Genomic DNA, 23,486 nt, shown 5'->3' with positions numbered 1-23,486 from the left:
CGTTGGAGCCGATTCCGAGATTCCAATTATATATATAATATAAATACTAGCTGTCCTGGCAAACGTTGTTTTGCTATATAAAGTATTTCGCCCATAATATTTTATTGAAGTGACTAAATAAGGCTATCCCTTCGCACAAACAATGGTCGCGGTCAGTCTCGAGTTGTAATAATTTGCTATTATTTATTGAACAAATGCACTTATCAATATAAAAAGTACCAAGTAGTCGATTCTCAGACCTACTGAATATGCATATAAAATTTGATAAAAATCAGTAAAGCCGTTTCGGAGGAGTACGGTGACTAACATTGTGACACGAGAATTTTATATATAAGAGATATATACAAGAATTGCTCGTTTAAAGATATAAGCTAATAGGGAGTGCCTCCGCTGCCGGCGCCGGCTCCCAAAAATATCAGTAATGGGAACCGGCGCGGGCGGTAAGTATACTGCCGGCAGCCGAGAGATAAAACAACGGCTGCCGGCGCTGGCCCTAAAAATGGGAACCGGTGAAAATGCGTTAAACGCTAGGTTCCAGTGCCGATGCTCAATTTTTAAAAATAAATAATTCGGCTGTGGATATTTTAGTTTTTTGTGATGCATTTTCATCTACCCTTAGCTTTACCTAATAGCTACCTTTTTTCCGAAGGTACTATATCTACAGAACTACAGACTCCTTATACAATATACATGTTAGAGAGTTTCAGGGTTGTTTAAAGAAGCATATTATGCTACTATGCAGATCACATTTTTATCAGCATCATCATCACGACCATTAAAAAATGCATCCTTACATTATGGGTTATTACTAGGTTATTACCTTATTATTTGTACTTTTCATAGACCTTTAGCTCAAGACTGATGTTTTTGATCATTATTTTATCATTTGACAAGCGATGTTTGTCGAATAGGCGCCGGCGCGGCAGCATAGCCGGTAGCATCGGAAAACTGAGCGGGCAGCGGAGGCACTCCTTAAATAAAATTATGTTTTCGTCAGAAAACAGAATGTAATAAAACATGTTGTAGTTTAAAATAACTTTATTCATATTCGTTACTTACAATTTACAAGGACTAGCTTATATCTAATTTGTAACTTAACAACAACAGAGTATTTTACAGAAACATAAATAAATTCACTGTCCTGGGAAAGTAGCTACTCATTATTATACCAATTAAGTTATCTTAATAATGGATAATAGCGTAATTTAAGTATATTCAATAATAAATAGAAAATAAAAATTTTAAATTCAAAGGTGTGCCTAAGTAGAATAAGAATAAATTCAAACCTATTGTTACAAGCTTAAAACAGACGGACAATAAATTAGCTTAAGTATCGATTAATAATATCCGATTTGCAGGAAAACTTTTTAATGAAGCACGCTGAATTATCGGCTTCAATTTACAAAACTGGTATAAAATGGCATACATTTATAACGCCAAAAAATTTCCTTGCATTTTGGAATAATGTAATCGAGTCTTAGTTTTCGAAGTCGTAAGGTCTCTGCGGCCGTCGCTGAACTAGCGGGATGTTGACTTCCTCAGCGGTCCGGAACACCTGTGAGGGATACTGAGGTCTGGGCGAGGGTCGGGCCTGTTGGATGGGAGCAGGCGCCCTGCGTGGTGCCTCTTCCTGCGAAAACAAATATAAATTAGTCGGTTATTTCTAGGTTCCATTGGCTTTTAAATGGTAGTCGGCGGACCACCTATAGTCTCAGTCTTGCAATTCTATTGATGAGGATGGATGGACGAGGGATGCCCCACTCGGTCGATCTTACTTTGAGGCTCCCTTTCATATTCCACGGTTATAATATTGTCTTTTTATGAATGTATTTAAATGTAGAAATTAAAGGGAATTAGATTTACGCAGTAGGTAATGGAGAACCTTCAACTTGTTGGGGATAGATGCAAATAATTACCTCTTCCTCCTCTTCCTGGTCGTATCTGTCATCCCTGTACACCTCAGATGGGTAGTATCTGTCGGAGTAGCGCAGCGACACGTTGGGCTTACGCTGCACTTCCTCCTCGTTTACCGGTCTGTACAGGTAATCGTTGACGAAGTGATACTTGGACGACTTCGTGCAGATGTTGTCGTGGGTCGGAGGCATGCAGATTAGATGGACCTGTAAAACATGAACAAAAATTGATAGACGAATGGGCGGTTTCGTCCCATGTGTTGTAACATTTTCCTACCTATATCAAATGAAAGATCTCAATTAGTGTTGTATTTTTTTGTATGGGCGTAACTCTGTATCTTGTGCAGGGAAGCTGTCATAGTCGTTTCATTTTTTAAAATAAAATATTTAATAAAACATAATCAAAAGTATTTTTATTTAAAATCAAGTGGAAAATACCACACGGTCGACTGTGGTCTGTGCCTACTCTAAACCTCCCCTCCCACGCCACACGCTGCCATATTGGCCGTGTTTGTCGTCGTAATTTTTGGTTTTTTGCACCGCTAAACATTTTAATATTGCACATGAACAAAAACTGACTGTGTCATGTCATGGCAACGCCACGAACAAACTAAGTATATAACTTTGTTTGTGGCGTTGCCATGACATGACACAGTCAGTTTTTGGTAGCTGTGGTTCACTTCCATGTTTAAAATTGTTACTCCCCTATTTAATATTGACAACTTACCTATTGTAGGACTTCACCAGAAGTCCTACAATAGGTAAGTTGTCATTTAGAACTATCGACAACGGCTAAGGGTTATATTATTCCTTTGTTATTTATGTATTTGAAAATATATAAAATTAATAACAAAGGAAATAATACAATTATCAGAATTGTATTATTTCCTTTGTTATTTACATATTTTCAACTGTGCAATTCTTAATAACGATAAAAAAACTACTACTGCCTTTTTTTTTTCGTTGGAGAAATGCGTTTACGCATCCCTGGCAGTCTGGGGAGGGCTACCGGGGTATGTGGGACTCCCTGGGGGCGGAGGGCCGCGCCCGGGCATACTCACTAAAACCCCAACGGTGTTCCTGCTCTTCCCCTTAAGGCAAGCCACGGGATACGCGGAATACACAACCGGGACTTTCAGCGGATGCCTCTAAAGGCTTCAGTGCATGGCTGTTAGGCCCACACTGTCACTACGACGCGATGCGCGGAACACTTAGCGGATCGAGACCAACTCGTGGTCTCAACTACTACTGCCTGTGATTACTGTACAATTATTATAAATGTATGCCCATTCACCTTTGGATTTCAAAAAAAGACTTGTGGGAAAAGAAGTGAATTTTGGTATCAAAGAACGAAAGAAAGATTACAAAATCTCGAGCTTTTATTAAGATAGAAAGCTGAAGATGGGGAAATTAACAGCTTTAAAACCTCTTATAATCTTTTTAAAAAAGAAAAATCTACTTGGTGGATAGTACCTAAATCCATCAGAACAGATCTTATGTCCGACTTGCTCACAGTCCCTACTTGAAAAAGAAAAGAAAGAAACGAAATATAGTTTCCATTTACGTATCTCAACTAAACTAAAAATAAGCCAAAACATACTTGGTGGAAAGTAAATCCATCAGGACAGATCCAGGAGTGCTTGACGTTATCCTGGCAGTAATGGAACACTTCGCAGTTGAGTTCCTCGTCGGCGTAGTAGCCGGTGTTCTTGTTGACGCAGTTGAACTTGGACTGCTGGAGCAGCTCGGACAGACGGTCGGGCTCCTCCTTCTCATCTTCCTCCTCTTCAGACAACTGCTGGAGTTTGGAGGGACGTTGCTCTTGTTGCTGTTGAATAATTTGCTGTGTGACATTCATTGTAATAAATATGCGCTATCGGCCGAAGACGTGCACTCATTTCATATTAATCAAGAATTAAAGGATGCATTTTTTTATAAGATAAGTTTTCATTTGACAGTGTATTTATAGAATACTTATTTGTAAGTTGCTTAATTGCTATGTAAATCATTTTGCACCGCATTTGCCACATACATATTAACATACTTTAAGTCCCCATGCCAATGACGTGGTGTGAAGCGTCCATAGATATTATATATATTATATTATATAATTGCAGCGAAAGCCATGCTATAAACGAAAGTTCTTAAAAATAATTTATCAAAATGCGTCTTCTCGCTTAAAGCCGTTTCTTGTTTGTAACAGAGAAAATATCACGAAAAGTTACCTTCCTGTGCGGCGCTCTGGCGACCGGTCGTTGCTCCTCGACGTACTGCACCTGGGGTCTAGCGGTCACCACGTACTCCTCCTGCTGCTGGTACTGCTGCTGTTGCTGCTGCTGCTGATGTTGCTGGGGTCGCTGGTACCCCGCGAGCTCAGCGAGAGAGGGCGTCGGTCGAAAACCTGATGCTAGCGTGTTAGGATATGCCGACGGTGAGTATGCGCGTGGCCTCAAGTTTCGTGATTCCTGAAGCAAAAAAAAAAACATTTTAATTCACAAATCGAATACCTTTAAAATTATTATTTTATGAGGTCAGTAAGAAGTTAATGAAGTAGGTAACGGAATTGAGACGCGATTATGCCTATTGTAGTCTTCGTTTAAATATTATTTGATTGTTAGTTAATAAGTATTATTTGACTTCAATCGATTTAGTACAACCAAAAGCATTGTTAGATCATTTGGAAACTTAATCTTCAGTGTTTCACCACAAGCCACTATTGTGGGTGGCTGTCTGAACCCACATAGCTGTTTCATATAACAAGTGATCGTAACAAATTAATGTTATTTGTCGGTTCTTGTACGTGCTACGGAGATACTAATTTGTTGCTGGATAACAAATCTGTTTTACTTACCAACACCGATTTCTGACTACCCAAAAAGTGTTTTGACTGACTTTTGCAAAGAGGAGGAATTTTTATGGGTCTTATACCTAATGCCTCGTTTTAATTTTAAAGGGCTTACCTATTATAGTAAAAAAAAAATTGAAGTTCAAGGGTTTGTGCGGCAAAATATGCACTTATTAGTTATTAGTCATTACTCATTACTAGTTTAAGACCTAAATATCTGTTGGGTGACAAATGCAATAGTTATTGTGAGAGCGAGCTGTTACGCGCTTGCTCAACAGTCAACACCTATGTAGGTCTATATCTGTGACACGCACATGATACGCATATTTTATGTACTTATACGGTATACTAGAATTATAAACTAGTTGCCAAAACATATAGGTGCACATTCTTAGCTCTAACTAGTTCATTATATGGATTTCATATGAATTATTAATTGCCACTATAATTATTATTATGAGGTTTTTTCAAATGTTGCATCTTTATCTAACTAGACCTTACATATAATTTTATATTCACGGAAGATTGCACCGTTACCAAAAATAAGGCCTACATAAACCAAGTTGGATTTCCTAATTTCGAGTTGAGAAAATAAAGAAACAATTTGGCTCTTAATTGGTCAGTTTATACTTTTGTTTACAATTGAATCAAAGCTTAAATATAGTCGGTCTAATTAAACGCAAGTCACGTTGTAATGGAAAGTGAAGTGTGTTATCAGAGTTAGATAATTTAACACATATTACACAGAACAAGTCTTGTTCAACTGGTACCAGTGATTTTCTATAGATAAACTAGGCCTGTAAAATATCATGATTATCTTGTCACGTAGTTATATTAAGATAGCAGCTATTTAGTCAATAGGTGCTTACAATCTAATAGGCAGATATTATAAATGACAAGTATTATTATTACATAAGTAATTTTAATTCTATTGCGGAAATATTAGACTTGTTACGTTTGAGATTGTTTTTAACTAAGCTATGTTTACCTCTAGGAAAGAGTGCTTTATTTTTATTAACGAATTTCGGTTCACTATTTGAATGACACTAATCTTTGCTCTTTCTGACTATTTGTTTTCAGGCAAAATGTAGGTCTAGACAGAGTTAATATATTTATCTAGAACTTAACTTCGTAGACAGTATTTTTTATGTCAAGAAATGCCTAATCAGAACAGCTCTAATTAGAGACAAGTTAACGTTAACTCGTGGTTCGCAAGCATACAACATAGTAAACGAAAATTACTTTTTTCCTCCTTTTTGACCACCGGATATAATGTATCATGTAAATCGAAAACGACACTGTCGCGCATGGAACACGGAAAGTAGAGAGATGCAGTCGTGCGTAACGACGGTACTGTCAATCGGTTTTTTATACAGTTATGTCATAGACACGTGCTCATAATGAGCTCTGATGACTTATTATCCAACTACCGTCATTTAAATTAGCTGGTTTAGAGTTAACTAGTAGGTAAATCTCGTAGGAGGAATGTAGGGTTTGTAGAGTTGAGAGCATCTCATAGAATAGTACGCCTATTTTCAGGTTCTTTGAACGCAGTTAACTATATTCACAACTTTGTTAGCTGGTAAAAGTTTTGATGGTTTTTCAAAACATAAGCGTATAGCTAAACTCGTGTTAAAAGTAAGTAGTTAGTAGAGAGTCTGGATTATTTGAAAGTATCTAGACACGGTATACGTAAATCTAACACCAAGTTGTAAGGCGATTTGGTTCGCTGCATAAGTTCCCTGACATTGCATTTCGCACACAACAAAGAAAGTCGAAAGTTAGTTTGTTGTATCAATATTTTTTTGTTAATTTTCGGTAAAATAGAAAGCTATGTTTGTGTAACGTGGTTTAGTTTTTAATTTTTGTTGCCGTTCTAGAACAAACAAAAATAAAGTGCTCTACCGCGTTACATTAAGAAATTTAAAGGTTTAACTTTAAACATAATATGATTCGTAGCTTATATGTTTTAACTCTATATTAGTGTAGAGTAAAATGTTTTTTTTCTAAGTTCCTATAACAACGTTCTACCTAAGTCAACAGTCTCCGAAATTCTATAACTTTGAAAAGGCGTAGCAAGCTGTCTCATCAAAATTTATCGGTTTTCCAGACCAAGAGAAAATGTCTCTTTTTTATTCGTAGTTACACACGTTTCAGTTGTAATTGTAGAGTACTAAAGTACCTAAAGCTCATCACAACAATGGTAGCTACACTTAGCTAAACTAAGCAATGTGACTGCGCTAATTACCAAGTATATTCGTTGACAAAATCCTAGCCCTTTAGCCAAGACCTCTTCTTTATCGCTTTTTTTTAGAATCGCGAATCAAATGTTTGGAATTGACATAAGCGTTAGTTAATATGGAGGGGACGTTCGACTCGTCTAATGTCAATTCCATACATTTCGATCGGCGATTCTATAAAGAAGCGATAAAAAAACGTCTTGGCTACAGGCTCTGATTTGTTTCAGAACCTTAAGGTCCAAAAGAAAATTTACCTCTTGGTCTAACGCCAATTCGTCCTCGTCGTCGCCGTCGACTTCGGCGTCCGGTACTCCGTCCTCCTCCTCTGAAGCGAACACAACTCCTAGGATCAGTAACGCTATGAGATATGTCCACCTGAAACAATAGAAATGACATTAAATATCAAAACCTGATGATGATAGTCTAGATAACGGATCTAGCAGTGCGAAAATTATACTTTTTATGAGAGAGGGCCACTTTATTTCCTCCACTCCACGTACGTCTGTAGGACCTCTATGGACGATGCCGCCCCTAGGCCGTGGCCTTACGTTTATAAATCCGAGGCTGGGATCTAGTCCCAGTATAGTAAGTTTTCTTTCTGCACTTAATACTTTATGCTCAATGCAAAAAGGCATAATTTGTTTGTTTGTCGGTGTCGAAATAGATTCTGAAACTATAATTGTGGCCCATTTAGCACAGATGTAGAGAATAGAGAATATATAGAGCTACGTGACAGATAATATGTATAGGCAAAATTTTAACTGTCTGAAAAGTATGCTTCCTGTGTGATTATATTATATTACGCGCATTAAAGGAGTGAGCACACTGAGACGGGCCGTGCCGGGGCTCAGCGTGCCGGGGCTCATCGCAAAAAATCCGCCTCCATACAATTTGTATGGAAGCGGAAATCCGCTGCGCCCCGACACAGTGTGCGATACGCGCATCCGCTTCCATACAAATTGTATGGAGGCGGATTTTTGCGATGAGCTCCGGCACGCTGAGTCCCGGCACGGTCCGTCTCAGTGTGCTCACTCCTTAAGTGGAAACATAATATTATTGTTACCTAAGTTTTTTCAGGGATTATATTATTTCATGTAATATTTTATCATCCTAATGTGTGAGATAATAATAAGCTCACAATACTTATACCTAAGTACATTTAATCATAAATCCTAATATTTTTTGTTGAATATTTATTAAGTTAAATTGTAATTCTTATCAGCATTACATAATGAGCGGTACAGTTCACTCTACTTTCATAATTACCATACTAGTTAATGTTGATCCGCATTCTACGCTCTTCTTACGTTTATATGCGAATACCTACGTGAGATCAGAAATATTATGTAACAAAATATGAAATTAAGTTTTATATCGTACCTATGTCACGCTACGCAATTTTAATGTTCTATTTAAATTAGTTATTTCTTATTTTTAATATTTTGTAATGAATGTCATTTTATAATAAGTAAAATTAACTTTTTTTATTTAAATTTACGAACCAAAAGTTTTTGAGCGATTAGCAGGGAAAACAATGAAAATTGCGATTGGTTTAGGAAATAACCACAATATTGTTTGAACTACTAAGCGTCAGTTTAGAGCCGTACCTTGAAATTTTGACTTGCGGTTTGGTTAATAATACCTCTATAATTTTGTCACTTATAAAGGATCTCCATTCTACAGAAGGCCAGCAGTTGCTCGAAAATACGAATTTTCGTGTAAAATAGCCGGTATTTAAAGCCGTAAGCCGTAAATAGTATTTAAAGCCGGCAGTAGCATTTTTATGCAATTATTATTCCTTTGGGAATTCTAACTGCCGAGGTTTCGTCTGGTGGAAACCTAAAGTAAACTACTTTTGAACTTTACTGCTACAATAACAGGGTCCAAATGTAGCACATCTGGTTTTCGGAGCTGTACCAACACGTGTTAAACGAGTGCAAAAGTTTTACTGATCACATTCTTGGGTGTGGCGTCTCTGCAGAAATTGGATCAGACTGTTACATGATCGTTTTCATCATGTGGGACATATTAAATAACAAAGTATCTACGTATGTTTTTATGGCGACGATGTACATATATGGGAAACACAGATACATGTGAATATTATGCAAATGAGAAGCACATAAGTAGCTGCGGCCGATTTACAATACTCCAATCCATTTTTGCTTATCGCGCGTTGCGAAAGACGGATAAAATTAAGACCAAAAAGTTGTAACGACTCTTTTTGCCACAGACATAGATCGAGTCAGATACCGCATGTCGTATATACTTCGCGGGACATGCGGTATCTATCTTGATCTATGTCTGTGCTTTTTGCTATTATAGTTACCGCCGGTTAAAGCCGTGCGTGCGGTAGCGAGTGTTTCTCTCTCTTCTCTCTATACTATATTCCTCAAATGAAGATTAACAAGATGGGAAAACTTTTAGTGTGTACCTTTAGCCATATTAAAATCATTAAGTTTCACAATACCTTGCTTTAAAGCCTGACAAATAATTGATAATTACATTTAATCAAAAAATTAATTACTTTTTGACAAGCTTATGAAGGCTACGGCTCACGTTTCACAGATGTTGATCTACATCTAGTTTACTGAATCGAATTCTCAAAATAGTTTGTAAGTAAATTTTTTAATCAATATGCTTTGAGTTGTTGTTTTCACATCTACCATCTCTGGATGACTGGATTTTGAATAAAAATGTTTAATAGTATTATATTATACACAAGAAGACAAAGTTGTGGAAAATTAAAATGATGCAACAGTGAAATTATGCTGACACATTAAAAGGAAGTCAAACGGGTATGATCTCTTACATAACTCGTACATTTGACATTTAAACATTGATTTCATTATGTGTAAACACTGGTAATACATTCTGCTACCGTCATTATGTATAATTGTAATTTGTGCAATAAAAATATATGACTATGTTTTTCTTTTAGATTTTGTGTGGTCACAGAAGAAACTATAAGTTACGAGCTTTTGCCCGCGGCTTCGCTCGCGTTAAGAAGTATTATTATATACAAACTTTCATCCCCTATTTTAACCCCTTGGAGGTAGAATTGATTAAAATCCTTTCTTAGCGGATACCTACGTCATATTATCATCTACCTGCATGCCAAATTTCGGCCCGATCGGTCCAGTGGTTTGGGCTGTGCGTTGATAGATCACCATGTCAGTCAGTCACCTTTGAGTTTTATATATATAGATGGATTATAACTTTATCAAATGTTGGACTTATCGTATACTTTAATATAATATTAACTTTCAGTCTCTACTCACTATAGTCTATACCAATCTTAAATCTACCATAGTTTGCATATTATCTGATAAATAATAAAATATTTTCTGTGCCTACTACGGTACACTTGCTAGGTAGCTCAAATTACATAACACAGTAGTAAAACATAACAGTATTTATCTCATAGCTGTTGTAATTAAATAATAATAAAAGTAACATTTCACATTTCGTCCAGATAACGAGTATAATATATTTTCTTGTTGCCGTTATTTTAATCAAGATACTGCAGCTTGAAAGCGCTAAAGAGAATAATTACAAATCGAATTTTTATGCTTAGCCAACTGCATAAAAAATGAAGAAAGAGAGGTTTAGTTTTCCGAGCGAACTGTTTCAGCTTGAGATACATCATTAAATTCGTCTTAGGGTGAAGCCAAACGAGCGTAATTTGTGAGTTGTGAGTCGCAGAATTTCGGTCGCGTAAATATCTTTTTTATACAAATCATGACTCACAAAATTACGCTCGTGTGAATCAAACAGGACTTTTGTATGAAACTGAATGCAGCAGAATTTCTGCCAGCCGAAATTCTGCGACTCACAACTCACAAATTACGCTCCTTTGGCTTCACCCTAAGCCTTAGTCTCGAAATATTGGGCTGAGTCATGTTTTTTTTTCCTATTAAATGTCGAGTTTCGTTCGTTCATTAGCTTTCTAGAGTTGTATTTTTGCTTCAATCGAATTTCGAATGTAATTTCGACCGCAACAGTTCTATCGATTGCTTTCTCTGGAAAAACCAGCGGATCGTGAAATAGAATCTTGCGTATTAAGTTAGGTATTGTCCAGTGACCATTGCAATACGAGACTTATCTGGTCCGTGACGAAAGCGTTGGCAAACTCGAGATAAAGGATTGGATCCACTTCTATTTTTTGGGTCTAGGTCTTTTCGTTAAAATCTTAATTATAAGTTCGTAAAAGATCATTGACTCGATCAAGACGTGGCGAATGATTAAGCAATCAAGATCATGCTATAATTTTGTAACTATTCGCTCTTTAACGAAAAAAAAGCTAGTCTTAAAACAAGATAAATCTGCATCTTTGTTCTCGTTATCGATATTAAGATATAATGGCGAGCAAACGTACAGACAAAAGCTTGTTAGAAAGGCCAATATAGCTTTTTAAATAGCCATTGTTGCAAACGGTAAATAAAACAAGTCAATTAGAAAGTAAAAGAAACATTTTGTTTTTGCAAATAGCTGTGGCACAGTGGCAGATAGCATCTGAACCTGAATGCTGAGTCACTGCAATAGCTAGCTAGTCACTGTTAGTTAGACTATGTATTTAATTCCATACTAATATTATAAAATTATGCAAAAGTTTGTATGTATTTCTGTCGTTACCTCTGCATGATTAAGACGCTGACCTGATGTTGCTTTTTAAGGGTTAACGAATAAAATTGCGGTACCAAGTTGCGGTATCTGCAACAACGCCAGCTCTGTCAAAAAAATATTACCTACGATTCGTTTAGATATTACCTCTGATAGTGCCTTTAATAGGGCCTTACGGCAAAAGGATCGTAATAATCGGAAATCGGAACTACAAGTCGTATAGTCGGTAGTGTTGTAGCGATCGATCTCAAACTCGCGTGCCCGCGCGAATTATCTCCACTTTTACTTTCATTACGTAATACACTCCCGTTGTATTTGTTGAGGAAATGGGATCTTTATTTCAGATAAAAAGCGATAAATTAAGCCCAATATCATAAACACCTATTTTTTTTTTTATTATAAAATTGTGGCCGTCTATGGACTGTTCGTTCATATCCTTTTTTTGTTATTTTATTATTAATTAGATTTTTCGCACCAAGGATATATATATATATATATATATATATATATATATATATATATATATATATACTAGATGTCCCGCGCGGCTTCGCCCGCGTAAATTAGAAATTTTACAGAATCCGTAGGTACATTTTCCCATAAAAAATATTTCCCCCGTTTTTCCCACATTTTCCTGAGTTTCTTCTGTCGTATTAGTCTTAGAGTAATAATATAATATAACCTTCTCGATAAATGATGAGTCTTACTCGATAAATGATCTATCTAACACTGAGATAAGTTTTTAAATCGGACCTGTAGTTTCTGAGATTGACGCGTTCAAGCAAACATACTCTTCAGGTTTATAATATTAGGTAGATATAGATTTTTTTTAATTATCGCTTGACAAACTCGAGTCTCGATCTAAAAGACTATGAAATGGTACCCCGCCACGCTTACTGCCTATATATATATATATATATATATATATATATATATATATATATATATATATATATATATATACATACATAAACACCTATTAATAGCTTGTGTTAATGCCCCGCCACGCTTACTGCCTTTTCTTCGTTCCTCTTTTGATAGTTCGTGTACAGTTTTAGACCTATTTACTTTTATTATAAACTAGATGACGCCCGCAACTCCGTTGCGCAAAAATTAGTTTATCGTGCAGGAACCGTACATTTTTCCGGTATAAAAAGTATTCTATATCCTTTCCCGAAACTCAAAGTAACCTCATACCAAAATTCAGCAAAATCGGCTCGGCGGTTCAGGTGTGAACTGTGAGGTGCTAAAAACGAACAGACAGACAGACAAACACACTTTCGCATTTATAATATTAGTATGAATATGGTTTTAAAACTAGTTTAGCGTATTATACATATATTAATTAATGATTTTTTATCATTATAGACGGCAACGGCAACGGCAACGACAACGGTTATAAGTCGCGACAATACAATAGGTACAACTCCGCTGTAAAAGACATCAACGCGCTCGCACGCTTCTCACTGTTATAATTAACTAAATAAATCATGTTAGTTATTAAAATAATTATTATTACTATTAATTAGTGTAATTGTTAAATACTTGTAATGTATTATATTAAAATACATTATAATTAAAATATCATGAAATGTTGTATCCTACCTATAATGTACACGGGTTGTAGCCAGCGTGTTTCGAATAAACTAAACACAGTGGTCACTTTTAGGTCCGTTTTAGTACGGTACTTATGTTTATATAACGCATGTATATCGTGCTAATGACTTTATTAATTTTACGTTGCATAACATGACTACTATGTTAGTCATAGTACGTCGTAGCTTTTACTTGACAACTCCAATGATTTATTCCCACGACGAGGTTTCTAATTTAATATTAGCAATTATAATTTGTACCTACATAATAATTATTTTATTAAGTGCAATTTATTTTTAGTAACAGTTTAAAGCGAAATTATACGTGATTAATAAAAAGGTAAGTAAAAGTGAATTTGATGTGCGTTAATCTATACTAATATTATAAATGCGAAAGTATCTCTGTCTGTCTGTCTGTCTGTCTGTCTGTCTGTCTGTCTGTCTGTCTTGCTTTCACGCCAAAACTACTGAACCGATTGCAATGAAATTTTGTATACAGTTATTCTAGAGTCTGAGAAAGGACATAGGCTACATTTTGATGTGGGAAAATATCTTATTTCCATGAAAATTTCGATGAAAATGAATTCGCATTGCGCGTGGCCAGCGCTCATCCCGGGGGTCCTGGGTTCGAGTCCCGCAGGCGGAACAAAAAGTTTTCAATTTTCCTGGGTCTTGGATGTGTATTAAAATAAAATTTCAAAAATCTTAAACATATTTTATGTATAATATTATAAAAAATCCAGAAATATATCGATGGAATGAACATTTTAGTTCTAATACGATTCAACAGATGGCGTTTTATTTTTTACTTTATTGTAACATAGAACTAATCATACTTATTAGTTAGTATGTTTTTGTTTATAGTTTTTAATACGTTAGAATATTATCTATACTAATATTATAAATGCGAAAGTATCTCTGTCTGTCTGTCTGTCTGTCTCGCTTTCACGCCAAAACTACTGAACCGATAGTAATGAAATTTTGTACACAGATAGTCTAAAGCCTGAGAAAGGACATAGGCTACTTTTTAACTGGAAAAAGGGGTTGTAAGGGGGTGAAAATGCGTAAATTTGGTCAAATTAACTTAGTTCCAAAAACTTAAAACAGATGACGCCAAGAGTCCCCTAGATCGCGCTATCGCTTGCTCATACGTATTTCTATAAGAGGTGGTACCATGTTGAGGTAGGTTTTACGATTCTTTCGATTGTTATACACGTTATTAACTAATAACTCACCTACCAACTTAGACATCAAATTCAAAAACAACAGCGCCAAAACTACTGAACCGATTGTAATGAAATTTTGTACACAGATAGTCTAAAGCTTGAGAAAGGACATAGGCTACTTTTTAACTGGAAAAAGGGGTTGTAAGGGGGTGAAAATGCGTAAATTTGGTTAAATTAACTTAGTTCCAAAAAACTCAAAACAGATGGCGCCAAGAGTCCCCTAGATCGCGCTATTGCTTGCTCATGCGTATTTCTATAAGAGGTGGTACCATGTTGAGGTAGGTTTTACGATTCTTTCGATTGTTATACACGTTATTATTAACTAACTAGCTGTTGCCCGCGACTTCGTCCGCGTGGACTTTAGTTTATAGCGCGCGGTGTCAACAAAATTTGTGTCAAATTTAAAAACTTTTTAAAACCCTGGTAAGAGGGGTACCCCCTCTTAGGGCCACGTTACATCGGAATGGCAGCGCTGAAAGTGCTCGCCTCGCCGCTGCCATTCCGGTGTAGCGCGGCCCTTAATTAATCAAAATACCCAAAAACAGCTGTGCAGTGTGCACATAATCTATACTAATATTATAAATGCGAAAGTATCTTTGTCTGTCTGTCTGTCTGTCAGTCTCGCTTTCACGCCAAACGCCAAAAGTATCTCTGTCTGTCTGTCTGTCTGTCAGTCTCGCTTTCACGCCAAACGCCAAAACTACCGAACCGATGGTAATGAAATTTTGTATACAGATAGTCTAAAGCCTGAGAAAGGACATAGGCTACTTTTTTTACTGGAAAAAAGGGTTGTAAGGGGGTGAAAATGCGTAAATTTGTTCAAATTAAGTTAGTTCCAACAATTCATAATAGATGGCGCCGTGCGTCTTCTACATCGCGCTGACGCTTGCTCAAAAGTCTTCCTATAAGACGTGGTATCATCTTACATTTAAGTTTCGATTTTTTTCGATTGTTATATCTATTCTACGGTATTAAATAACTCAGTACTTTATCTGTGCAGTGACGTAACCTTAAATCTATCAATGATAAATAGTTTATGGGTAAAGTTGTGTAATCGGAGGGCTAATAAGCTTTAAAATTTGGCATAAAATATAAAGTTTAATATAAAAAAATGAAATACTTATTGTGTGCACACTGCACAGCTGTATTGATTTAAGGGGTACCAGGGTTTTTTTATAAAAGCTTTTGACACCAATTTTGTTGACATCGCGCGCTATAAAGTACTATAAACTGAAGTCCACGCGGACGAAGTCGCGGGCAACAGCTAGTCTTATATCTATATACGAGCAATTCTCGGAATCGGCTCAAACGATTTTCATGAAATTAATATATAGGGGGTTTCGGGGGCGATAAATCGATCTAGCTAGGAATCATTTTTAGAAAATGTTATTTTAATCGTGTTTTATCGAATACCGAGCAAAGCTCAGTCAAAGAGCTAGTAATATAATTAAAGGCCCACATACCACAGACGAACATACGAGTACATACTACGCAACCAACAGAGATGTGTTATTGTTAGAGTAAGGGTGAAGCCAAACGAGCGTAATTTGTGAGTTGTGGCTCGCAGAATTTCGGCTGGCAGAAATTCTGCTGCATTCAGTTTCATACAAAAGTCCTGTTTGATTCACACGAGCGTAATTTTGTCATGATTTGTATGAAAAGTTATTTATGCAACCGAAATTCTGCCACTCCCAACTCACAAAATTACACTCGTTTGGTTTCACCCTTACAGAATATCACTGTTGAATGAGTTTCGGAGTTTAAAAATTAGAAGTATCGACGGACTGATTATAAACTATGTTTTTTTTTCGAAGCAGTGACGGATTAAGGCTATTTGATGCCGTAAGCAATCCATGCCTGTGGGCCCCCCTATCTGTACTATATCAACTAGAATCGGTCTTTAAGCCTTTGCCGCTTAAAAACAATAGTTTTTTCCTAGAACCTTTTTTTGTTGTGGTTGTTGGTGACGTGAGGGTGAGAGTGAGACGTGAACGCGCCCTAAGGACATTTTTTTTTCGTGCTCCCTCTGGTGCTCGCTCAGACGTGATACCCTAGGCAATTGCTTAATTTGGTTAAGGGTTAATCCGTCACTGTTTCTAAGTAGTAATAGTTACGAGATGAAGATATTTCATGGCGTGTGCGCACAAGTGGCGAAAACTAAAAAGCTTAGTTCCGGTTGCAATTTCACGCGGCGAGCACACAACGATTCGCAACGCATATACATCTCATTTCTAGCACATTACGAACTTATCTTATGATCTATAGACATTTAAAAAGAGTTTAATCCTTCGATCGTGGATTCTTGGAAATCTATTGTTATTTTATTGTGTCTCGCTCACCGGTGAGCTTATGGGGCTTAATGGGTTAAATTGATACTTCCTGTGATAGACATGTTGAAACAAATGAAAATATGTATTTGACGAGAAAACTTATTTTAGTTCGCAAAATATATTTAATATAGGTTTTTTTAAACATCAGAATTTCACAGTCACACTCTTCTTACTAGTAATCGCCTCTAAAATATTGTTTGTATTTAAAAATGATTGAATATCATATTATTATTAAAATCTAGTTCGCTAAGCTCATGAGCAAAGGAGAAGGCATGATATTCTGTTAAGCGATTAGTATTGTTATCACAGGATTTTCGTGGTTGGTTCCTACTTTTGAAACGGACATCACATGAGTTGCAGAATGTAGGCCGTTTGCCCGTTTAAAAAAAAACATTTGTACGAATCCAGTCCGGCCTGATCTTGCGTCTTTAACCTCGATCTTGTCTATAACTTGCATCACAAGTATCATGGTACCTTGAATAGCTCTATCTTAAATTAGCGTCAATAAGACAATTCATTAGACGAATGCGTTTAGCACCGTTAGCCAACAAGCATTGACACAGTACTGAACAATGACATGTTGCTATCGATTGCCCAACACACGTGAAAAACCAGTTCACAATCAGTCCACTGACAAAACTGATATGTGGCATCAACCTTGATGTTACAAAGGGATGAGTATTGCGATATCGACAAGACACGACCGCCGATAATCACAAAAATACATCCATACTAATATTATGAATGCAAAAAGGTGTTTGTCCGTCTGTTAAAAATAAAAACTTTATATTTTCACCTATATGATGCCCGCAACTCTGTTGCACCAAAATTCGTTTATTGCCAACGCAATAAACGAATGTAGTGCAATTTTAGCACCAAAAACAATTCTATGTCCTTTCCCGGGACCTAAAGTATCTCTATACCAAATTTCATCTTAATCGGTTCAGAGAATTAGGCGTGAAGAGGTAACAAACACATATACTGACAGACAGACACACTGTCGCATTTTTAACCGACTTCCAAAAAGGAGGGGGTTATATGTTCGGCTGTGGATTTTTTTTATTTTTTTATTTGTGTATATACGTTCAACGATTACTCCGCCGTTTGTGAACCGATTTTCGAAATTTTTGTTTTGTTGTATGAGGTTTCACTCCAATTTGGTACCATGTTCACAAAAGTGGTGACTTGATGATGGAATCCATGAGTAATCGAGGGAACTCCTCGAAATTTATATGGAAACATATGGTGATTTTGGTTTTATAAGAAGCATCCTAAGCATATGCTACCAAAACGCAAGATTTTGCACCGAGGTATACTATGGTTCCGAAGATACTAAGAGAACTCCGGATTCCTTATAGATACAAGTTTGCTGTTTTAAGAACTGAAAGCATATGCTATATTTGAAACTTTTGGAACTGGCACCGACTTCAAAATGATGAAGATTGAGTACAGAAATAGTTGAGGTTTAGTCGAATTCGGAAAAAGGCACTAATAGATAGGAAAAAATATTTAATACTTTTTAATTTAGTTCATATTATAAGGATCTTATTATTGTTTTTACCTTGGAAGTTCGTTTTTATTTTTTTGTTAAAAATAATAATTAATATAGTATGGATATTATAAACTTTATATTTTGAATGTCCACTGACTGCGACTCTTCTACAAACCATCTCGCGAGTCGCAACGCACAATTTGGGAAGATATAAAGTATATTCTTTCGTATTTTGTTTTGCTACTTTTTCGTCAATTTTAGTACCTAACCCGGATCTGTAATAAACAGTCATTACTCGTTACATTCGTCACTCTAAGATTAATGTGGTCAACTTTGTAACATACCATTTTGATTGAGTAACATACTTTATAGTGTGTAAACGGTTTAAAGAGTTAAAGATTAATCCTTATGTCCTAACCATAAAGGTCCTGCCAGAGGAAAAATTGCTCCGAATGGTCTTACATGCGTGCCGCGGTGCCTGTTACTTTAATTTGACACACATTACAACCGGCGACAATTTAGACTAAGGCCAAAAGTCATGTTATTAATTTTCATGACTACAATAGATTGGACATTAAATTCAGTTGAAGTAGTTTTATTATATCGTCTATTGTCGTTCTATGTTTCAGAATAGAGGTCAGAGAGGTTAATCACCTTTAATCACTAATAAAGTTTATGATCAAATTACAATGGGCGGAATCGTCCCCACCCAACAACACAAAATATGAAGCTGAAGGCAACCCAAGACCAAGAGGTGAAATCATTCTTTAAAATAGTTTTTTCCGTAAATATAGACAAACTAATTGGCTTATAGTTTTTAGTATGTATTCTTTGTGTTTATATAAATTGCTGTATGTATAAAACAAAATTATCGAAGCTTAGAAACCATTAAGATTGAGTGGTAACGGGCTTAGTATGACTATCGCTCAAATTGGCATTTATAATAAGTGGGTATACTTATATTTGGTATATTAATCGACAAATCACCTCTGTTTCCCTTATTACTCTGTTATTTTTCAAATTATCCGCAGTTTAATTTTAATTACAATGTAGCCAATAATCCGAATTAACGCAAAAAGGTTTCCTGCAATCTATAATCAAATTCAACTTTCGCCTAATAACCACGGAAATCGTATCGGAATGTCAGACATTTGTTTTTAAAATGGCGTCAATTAAGTGACGATTCTGTCAAATATTTCCTATGGTATCGCGTGTTATGTATAATGTACAGTACATGTTACGGTAACGCACGTAACGCATTAGATTAGCGTTGGCGGAAATGGGAGTAAACGCGTCCGTTTCGATTTCGCTTTAGAAGATTCCAATTATTATACTTTTAAGTGTAATCGGAGGAAATTAGAGGAAAACTAAGGTTATCTGTGATCTTTCAGAGCGTTGATTGTTGCTGAATTATGATAATCTTATCTTATTTTAAAGAATTCACGGTAGGGTTTAATTCGTGTAGTTATCATCATTTGTGTACTCTTTTGTGTAATCTTTTCATATTATCCAGTGAACAGGCAACTATACTAAAATCTAGTTTCAATAAGGACTTTACGATATTCTAAAGGATAAATAATTACTATAATATCTCGTTAGGGCTAAGCCTCTAAGCATCAAACTAATGATAACTAACGAGTCTCTTATTTGGGCAGCCGTAGCACATAACTTAATATTAATACTTGGAGCTTGTATTGTATAATGTATTGTAGTAATGTGTGGTCCTGGCCCTTTAACTAAAACCTTTTCTTTATAGTTTCTTCATAGAATTGCCGATCAAAATGTAAGGAATTGACATAAGCGTTCGTTAATATCAAGTTGACGTTCGACTCGTCTGATATCAATTTCTTATATTTTGATTGGCGATTCTATAAAGAAGCTATAAAGAAAAGGTCTTCGCTACAGGGTCTGTACTACCATCGCAGCGAGCAAGCCTTGCGCAAGCGCAGCGGCCCGCGCTGTGGGAACTTTGTTATTGACAATTACAGACATCGATTCTAGGTATTACAGGTACGATGTTATCGTCAATATTGACCCTAAATTTAGCTCTACGGAAGATAACCTGGAAAGAAAGTTACAAATTCTCTCTCATTGAATACTAAACTTTATACCAGTCCCTCTCGACGCGAACCTAAAACGAGTAAACCTAGATGGTATCTATTATAATATTCTCATTCCAGATTATTATAAACTTCTCATTCCAGATTATTATAAACCTGATGATTTCCTCTATGGACTTAATAAGTTGATTGATAAAATTGATATATTTTAGAATTCATTGAACATAAGTAACAAATCAAATGAGAAATTTACTGGAGAGGCAATGAGAGAAAATAGGTCATAAATTCACGGGACTGGATATTGTGTAATTGCAGACTGAATGTCGTCCGTCAGGCTGGTCTCGGAGTAGTCAAACGTGTAGAGCAGGCTTCGGTGAGATAATCCGCGTAAGCGAGTCTACGCACTACGTATATATCGTCCCTATAACACCGTTACAAGTTTTTTGTTTTCCCTCTTAGATAATCTTATGTAACTAAGGAAAACTGCATTTCTTGATTTTATTTATTGCATTATTTTAGGAGACCCGTGATAAAACTTTACGCAATGATACGCCTTAATTTTTACTGTGCACTAAATGGTCGCTGTTAAGCATTAGTGTCCTAACCCACAATTTTTTTTGTTGTTAAATTTTGAATGCAGTTTTGTTCTAAATCATGTAAAGAACATAACTGCATTCATAACTAAATACGTAATTTTTATGTGGGTTAGTACACTAATGCTTAACCGCGTTCAAATATAAGTTCGCGAAATCATTTACGACTTGATTATAAACAATTGATGATATCTAACAATTATTATTATGTACTTTATCTAATGTACCTAGGTACTAAGGTCAAAACAACAATAAGAGACAGAATAATTTCATACAAATTTTGACATGATTTTGTACCTCGATTCGCCAATTGAACTTTAACTCTTACTTACTCTAATATCGAAATCACTTCTTAACGTCAGATCATTAAAGGTCAGTCTGGATGACAAGAAATCACCGTTTATAAACGGTGATTTCTTGTCATCTATAGATGCCGACATACAATAACACTTTCTAGGCAAAGTCAACAGCCGTACTTACGGCAATTATACCATAACCTGCGAACACCTGTGCTGTGTGCACCTGATTATTTGTATACACACGAGTGAAAGTTTATTACCATTCCGATAATGACGAGCGATCAATTTTTTATTTGGATTATATTTTTTTAACAAACTGACATTATGACTTATTCTGCAATTTTGGATGCTTCTGCTCTGAATCCTAAGTCTTTATTTAACGTAGATTCAATCACTTTGAATTGATTATAATAAATGAATCGTTTTGAGTTTTTGTAGAGATGATAAAATCCGAAGTTTGGACCAACAATAATTGTCAAACAAAAATCAAAGTCTTAATTTGTCCAAAGGCCAAACTTAAAACCTATTTAACACCTGAAAAATATCTAATTGCGATTATTTTGCTTTCATTTAAAAACTTTAAATGCTGTTTTCAGAATATTAAGATTTGATTCATATTTATTTGAAGACGACATAGTAATTTTCAAATAAGTAGATAAGAAAAAAAGCAACGAATAGGTAAAATGTTTTGCAGTCCTACTTTACAAATTATTGTCACAAAAATCAAAATTTAAAATTTGACATGATTATTTCAATTTAAATTAACATTTAAATCCTATTATTAACTATTATACTTACCTTCTGCGGGTGGTATATAGATGTAAAGTGGATATGTTTAGTACATCTACCTTGCCTTTAGTTTCAGTCACTAAATAATAATAAAATTAGATAATTCATCAAAGTAATTTATGAGTAAGTAATTAGATACTTACCTAATTAATTATTTTTTAAACAAATTACAGGCCGATGTTGTACCTAATATTAAAATAAATCATGATCCGGTAAGTGTTAAATGAGATTTAATTTTGTGCTTGAACTCATTTACTTAAATTATGAATAAAAAATAATTATTATTTTTTATGCAAACATCAATTAAGTATTTATTTTATCGCATAAAAAATACCTCCAGCAATTATTTACACAAAAATTTCAATACAATGATAAGGATATTTACCTCATTTTCACTTTTTCAGAGAATATCCGTAACACTAGATGTTTATCAGTAATCGCGCGAAACGGAACGCGCGGAGGGTGTGTTGTGGACTGCGCGCTCGGGCCTTTCTCCGCGCTTTATAAGCCCTCCCTAGAAACGGGGGGCCGAAGAAATTGTTTGGCAACATTATGCGAATCGAACCAATTTAATAAAATTCGCCCGGTCTCATTGTAAAGACGCGACGAAATTAATTCGAACGCTCTACGTCATAATAAATCAATTTGTGCGAAAGTATAAATGATTTAATTCGTTAATAAGTGACTATTTTGTAACAAAGTTTATTACACTTTCTATTTCCCGTCGTTATTGTATTTGCGTATTATGTTCATAGGTTTGTCGAGAAATCGACGGCTTGTCCGTGGGGACTCTTACCGCCAGGGGAGGATCGTTTCCTATAGGTAGTGACTTACAGCGGTACATTATAATTGCTTCAAAGTTTCTTCAGTTTTTCTCATTGATTAAAAAAAGTCATTTGTCGATATAATGTGAACGGTAGAGTCCCATATTGTTGTAGAGTTATACATAATATATTGAGTATATTATATTTATATACTTACTGATATTAGTATAACTCATGTTAATTAATAGAGCTCAACAATTTTCGTTTTCTATTTCTGAAAATTAAAACAACGATTGCCGACAATATAAAACTATGAAGTATGATTTATGCGAGGTAGATTAATACAATATTCAATAGATAATATTATATACAGCTTGTAATGTGGCCCCTGCACATTTATATTGGCCCCCTTCAATTTTTTAAAGTTTTAACAACGCTTTCCAGTATAATTTTGGTGCAACGGGATACTCGCGTCATGCTACTAATTTAGTACCGTACAAATCCAACAGAGGCTGCCAGGGGTCCACGGGAGGTGTCTACGCTTGCGTGAAAAAAAACATGGGGGTCCACAAGTCGTTAACGGGGGTCTATAAAAATGTATTTGGTGACCCGACTTGACTTCTCCTATAAATACTATAAATATAGGCAGCCAATGTCATAAGAAGCTCAGAAATTGTTTTTGTAAGAACTTGCATATTCCATATTCAGAAAGAGTGT

At 35.6% G+C, this 23,486-nt stretch overlaps 1 protein-coding gene across 1 annotated transcript; it reads right to left on the bottom strand.

Annotated features, from left to right (window-relative positions):
- Window positions 1–1,267: 1,267 nt before the first annotated feature.
- Window positions 1,268–22,469, bottom strand: LOC121739986 (probable basic-leucine zipper transcription factor Q). Its single transcript, XM_042132659.1, has 6 exons — window positions 22,391–22,469; window positions 7,253–7,373; window positions 4,139–4,378; window positions 3,514–3,741; window positions 1,917–2,120; window positions 1,268–1,630 (listed from the first exon to the last, which is right to left on the bottom strand). The coding sequence occupies exons 1-6, from the start codon at window positions 22,393–22,395 to the stop codon at window positions 1,478–1,480; spliced, it is 951 nt and encodes a 316-aa protein (XP_041988593.1). The 5' UTR covers window positions 22,396–22,469; the 3' UTR covers window positions 1,268–1,477.
- Window positions 22,470–23,486: the final 1,017 nt, after the last annotated feature.

Source organism: Aricia agestis, chromosome 1 (genome assembly GCF_905147365.1).
Source record: "Aricia agestis chromosome 1, ilAriAges1.1, whole genome shotgun sequence".
NCBI classification, from domain to species: domain Eukaryota; kingdom Metazoa; phylum Arthropoda; class Insecta; order Lepidoptera; family Lycaenidae; genus Aricia; species Aricia agestis.
The sequence above is the reverse complement of the archived record's forward strand: the minus strand, read 5'-3'. Positions and strand labels throughout refer to the sequence as shown.